This window comes from Geospiza fortis, unplaced genomic scaffold (genome assembly GCF_000277835.1).
Source record: "Geospiza fortis unplaced genomic scaffold, GeoFor_1.0 scaffold855, whole genome shotgun sequence".
Lineage (NCBI taxonomy): Eukaryota > Metazoa > Chordata > Aves > Passeriformes > Thraupidae > Geospiza > Geospiza fortis.
The window spans coordinates 197,458-202,415 of record NW_005054684.1 but is presented as its reverse complement, the minus strand read 5'-3'; the positions used below and the strand labels follow the sequence as shown (position 1 = coordinate 202,415).

Genomic DNA, 4,958 nt, shown 5'->3' with positions numbered 1-4,958 from the left:
CCAAATTCCCTAAAATTCCTGAAATTCCTCAAATCCCAAATTCCTGAATTTCCAGGATCCCCAAATCCCGGAATTCCAAATTCACAAATTCATCAATTCCCAAATTCCCCAAAATCCCAAATCTTGAATTCCTGACTTTCCAGAATCCCCAATTCTCAAAATCCCAAATTCCCAACTTCCCCAAAATCCCTGAAATTCCAAAATTCCCAGATTTTTGGATTCCTGGGATATCTCAATTCCCAGGATTTTTGGGATTTTTGGAATTTTGGGATTTGCTGATTTTTGGGATTTTTGGGATTTTCCCGCAGTTTTCGGCTCCTACACCGACGTCACTCCCAGGCAATTCTTCAACGTCCAGGTGAGTGAATTCCGGCCGGGATTTGACTCCAGGCCTGGGAATCTTTGGGAATTCCGGGCGGATCCCAGAAAAAACCTGGAAAATTCCCATTTTTGATCCCATCCCGGGATTCCCCAAAATTCCTAAAAATTCCTGGAATTCCGGCCGGGATTTGACTCCAGGCCTGGGAATCTTTGGGAATTCCGGGCGGATCCCAGAAAAAACCTGGAAAATTCCCATTTTTGATCCCATCCCGGGGAATTCCCAATCCCCATTTTCCCAAACATTCCCGGAAATTCCGGATTTCCACCCAAGGCTTTTCCGGGATTGGGCTGGGGGAGGGGAAGGGATTTTTTCCCCTGGTTTTTCCTGGAATTCCGGAGCTTTCCCGATTTTTCCCAACCCATCCCAATTTCCTCTGGAATTCCAGGATTTTTCCTGCCATTCCTGATCCTCATTTTCCTGGGAATTCTGGGGTTTCTCCCTCCTGATTTTTCTTGGGATTCCAGGTTTTCCCCATCCTGATTTTTCCTGCAATTCTGGGATTTCCCAGATCCCATTTTTCCCCATTCTTGTTTTTCCTGGAATTCCAGGATTTATTCCCGTTTTTTCCCCCGCTCCCGTTTCCCCGGGATTTCTCATTATCCCACGTTCGTTTCTGGGATTTCCCCATCCCGATTTTCCCTGGAATTCTTTCAGTCGTTCCCGGTCCCATTTCTCCTGGGAATTCCGGGATTTGTTCCTGGGGTTTTTTTCCCCAATCCCGTTTTCCCGGGATTTCCCTGCCCCTGTTTTCCCTGGAATTCTGGGATTTCCCTGGAATTCCCCGTTATCCCGGGTTTGTTTCTGGGAATTCCCCGTTATCCCGGGTTTGTTTCTGGGATTTCCCCGTTATCCCGGGATTGTTTCTGGGGTTTCCCTGGAATTCCCCGTTATCCCGGGATTGTTTCTGGAATTCCCCGTTATCCCGGGTTTGTTTCTGGGGTTTCCCTGGATTTTCCCGTTATCCCGGGATTGTTTCTGGGGTTTCCCCGTTATCCCGGGATTGTTTCTGGAATTCCCCGTTATCCCGGGATTGTTTCTGGGGTTTCCCGCTATCCCGGGGTTTTGGGGCCGTTCCCAGCTGGACACCGAGTACCGGAAGCAGTGGGACTCGCTGGTGCTGAAGCTCGACGTGGTGGAGCGGGACCCGGCCACGGGGTCCGAGGTGATCCACTGGGTCACACAGTTCCCGGTGAGAGATTCAGGATCGGGGTTTGGGATTGGGACTGGGGTTTGGGATCCAAGGGGATCCACTGGGTTACACAGTGTCCGGTGAGAGATTCGGGATCGGAGATTTGGGATTGGGACTGGGGTTTGGGATCCAAGGGGATCCACTGGGTTACACAGTGTCCGGTGAGAGATTCGGGATCGGAGATTTGGGATTGGGACTGGGGTTTGGGATCCAAGGGGATCCACTGGGTTACACAGTGTCCGGTGAGAGATTCGGGATCGGAGATTTGGGATTGGGACTGGGGTTTGGGATCCAAGGGGATCCACTGGGTTACACAGTGTCCGGTGAGAGATTCGGGATCGGAGATTTGGGATTGGGACTGGGGTTTGGGATCCAAGGGGATCCACTGGGTTACACAGTGTCCGGTGAGAGATTCGGGATCGGAGATTTGGGATTGGGACTGGGGTTTGGGATCCAAGGGGATCCACTGGGTTACACAGTGTCCGGTGAGAGATTCGGGATCGGAGATTTGGGATTGGGACTGGGGTTTGGGATCCAAGGGGATCCACTGGGTTACACAGTGTCCGGTGAGAGATTCGGGATCGGAGATTTGGGATTGGGACTGGGGTTTGGGATCCAAGGGGATCCACTGGGTTACACAGTGTCCGGTGAGAGATTCGGGATCGGAGATTTGGGATTGGGACTGGGGTTTGGGATCCAAGGGGATCCACTGGGTTACACAGTTCCCGGTGAGAGATTCAGGATCGGGGTTTGGGATCTGGTACTGGGATTTGGGATCCGGGTTTGGGATTTGCGATTGGGGTTTGGGATCTGAAGAGATCCACTGGGTCACGCAGTTCCTGGTGAGAGATTTGGGATCGGGGATTTGGGATTGGGATTTGGGATCGGGGTTTGGGATCTGGTACTGGGATTTGGGATCCGAGGGGATCCACAGGGTCACACAGTTCCCGGTGAGAAATTTGGGATCGTGGTTTGGGGATTTGGGATCTGGGATTTGGGATCCGAGTGGATCCACTGGGTCACGCAGTTCCCGTTGAGCCCCTGGGATTTGGGGTCTGGGATCAAAATTTGGGATCGGGATTTGGGATCTGGGGTCGGGGCTGATCCTGTTCCCCGAGATGGGATTGGGATCTGGGATCTGGGATCTGGGATCCACGTGGGGCTCCCGTTCCCGCCGCAGTACCCGATGTACTCCCGGGATTACGTTTACGTCCGGCGCTACAGCGTCGACAGCGACCGCAACCTCATGGTGCTCGTCTCCAGGTGTGGCGTCCGGAAAAAACCACAGAATTCCCAACATTCCCACAGAATTCCCCCCCCCAGAAAAATCCCCCTGCAATTCCCCCAAAAAATTCCTCATAGACTTCCCAAAAATTCCCTCGTGGAATTCCTGACAAACCCCCATTGAAATCCCGAAAAATCCCCCATGGAATTCCCGAAAACCCCCACAGAATTCCCAGAAAAATAACCCTGGAATTCCCAAAAAAAACCCCAAACCCATGGAATTCCCAAAAAACCCCACTGAATTCCTGGAGAAACCCCATGGAATTCCCAAAAAATCCCCTATGCGACTCCCACCCCAAAATCCCAATTCCCATCGTTTTTCCAGGGATTTATTTTGGTTTTTCCCCAACCCCCACCCCAAATTCTTTTGAGGATGGTCCCGAATTCCTGAAAAATTCCCAAATAATCCCCGCAGGGCCGTGGAGCATCCCGGGATTCCCGAGGACCCCGAGCACGTCCGGGTTCGGAGCTACGAATCCCACATGGTGATCCGGCCCCACCGCGGCTTCGACGAGGTGGGAATGCCCAAAATCCCGGAAAACCTGGGAAAAATCCTGGGAAAACAACAGGAAAAATTGGGGGAAAATCTGGGAAAAAAATCCAGGGGAAAACTGGGGAAAAAATCCAGGAAAAATCTGGGGAAAAATCCAGGAAAAATCTGGGGAAAATTCCAGGAAAAATCTGGGGGAATTCCAGGAAAATTGGGAAAAATTCTGGGAAAATTGGGAAAAACTGGGGAAAATCCTGGAAAAAAAAAATCACAGAAAAATCTCAGGAAAATTGGTGGAAAATCCCAGGAAAATCCAGGGAAATCTTGTAAAAACTGGGGGAAATCTGGGAAAAAACCCTGGAATAACTGGGGCAAATCCTGGGAAAATCAGGGAAATCCTGGGAATAACTGGGGCAAATCCTGGGAAATACTGGGAAAAGTGGGAAGAACTGGGAAAAATCAAGAGGGGGAAAAAAATCTTGGGAAATCCCAGGATTTTGGGGAGTTTGGGGTCGGTTCTGGGGGTGGGAATGGGGAAAGGGGGAGGAAAATCCCCAAAAATTGGGGAAACCCCCAAATAATTTGGAGAATTTGGGATCTGGGGGTGGTTCCTGGGTCAGTTCCCGGCAGGAGAAAAAAAAAATCACAAAAAAATCCCAGGAAAATTGGTGGAAAATCCCAGGAAAATCCAGGGAAATCTTGTAAAAACTGGGGGAAATCTGGGAAAAAACCCTGGAATAACTGGGGCAAATCCTGGGAAAATCAGGGAAATCCTGGGAATAACTGGGGCAAATCCTGGGAAATACTGGGGCAAATCCTGGGAAATACTGGGAAAAGTGGGAAGAACTGGGAAAAATCAAGAGGGGGAAAAAAAACTCAGGAGGGGGAAAAAAATCTTGGGAAATCCCAGGATTTGGGGGAGTTTGGGGTCGGTTCTGGGGGTGGGAATGGGGAAAGGGGGAGGAAAATCCCCAAAAATTGGGGAAACCCCCAAATAATTTGGAGAATTTGGGATCTGGGGGTGGTTCCTGGGTCAGTTCCCGGCAGGAATTGTTGGGATTTTGGGGGATTTTGGGCGATTTTGGTGTTTTGCAGAACGGCTTCGATTACCTGCTGACGTACAGCGACAACCCCCAGACCGTGTTCCCGCGCTACTGCCTCAGCTGGATGGTGTCCAGCGGTGAGAATTCCCAAAAAAACCCCAAAATTCCAGGGAAATCCTGGGGGAAAGGAAAGGAAAAAGGAGGGAGGAAAAGAAGGAAAAAGCGGGCGGAGAAAAGGGGGAAAAATTGGGGAGAGAAAGGAGAAAAATTGGAAAAATGGGGGGAAAAATTAGGGAAAAAATGGGGAAAGAAGGGAAAAATTGGGGAAAAGGAGTCGGGAATTTTTTCTCGCCTTTTAGGAATTGCCAGGAATGGCAGAGTTCCTGGAGAAGCTGCACTTGGGAAAATGGGGAGGGGAAAAAGGGAAAAATTAGGGGAGAGGGGGGAAAAGATAAAAATTGGGGGAAAAGTGGGAAAAATTGGGGGGGGAAATGGAGAAAAAAATGGGGAAAAATTAGGGAAAAAAGGGAGAAGGGGTTGGGAATTGATTCCCACCCTTTGGGGTCGGCA

The 4,958-nt window shown here is 50.2% G+C and overlaps 1 protein-coding gene across 1 annotated transcript in view; it reads left to right on the top strand.

Annotated features, from left to right (window-relative positions):
* Positions 1 to 299: 299 nt before the first annotated feature.
* STARD7 (StAR related lipid transfer domain containing 7) overlaps positions 300 to 4,958 on the top strand; it is a 5,654-nt gene continuing 995 nt past the window's right edge. Inside the window, exons 1-5 of the mRNA XM_005430793.2 lie at positions 300 to 358; positions 1,461 to 1,571; positions 2,752 to 2,834; positions 3,271 to 3,370; positions 4,441 to 4,525. Of these exons, the coding sequence (XP_005430850.1) occupies positions 2,758 to 2,834; positions 3,271 to 3,370; positions 4,441 to 4,525 (262 nt within the window). The 5' untranslated portion in view covers positions 300 to 358; positions 1,461 to 1,571; positions 2,752 to 2,757. The remainder of the gene's footprint in view (positions 359 to 1,460; positions 1,572 to 2,751; positions 2,835 to 3,270; positions 3,371 to 4,440; positions 4,526 to 4,958) is intronic.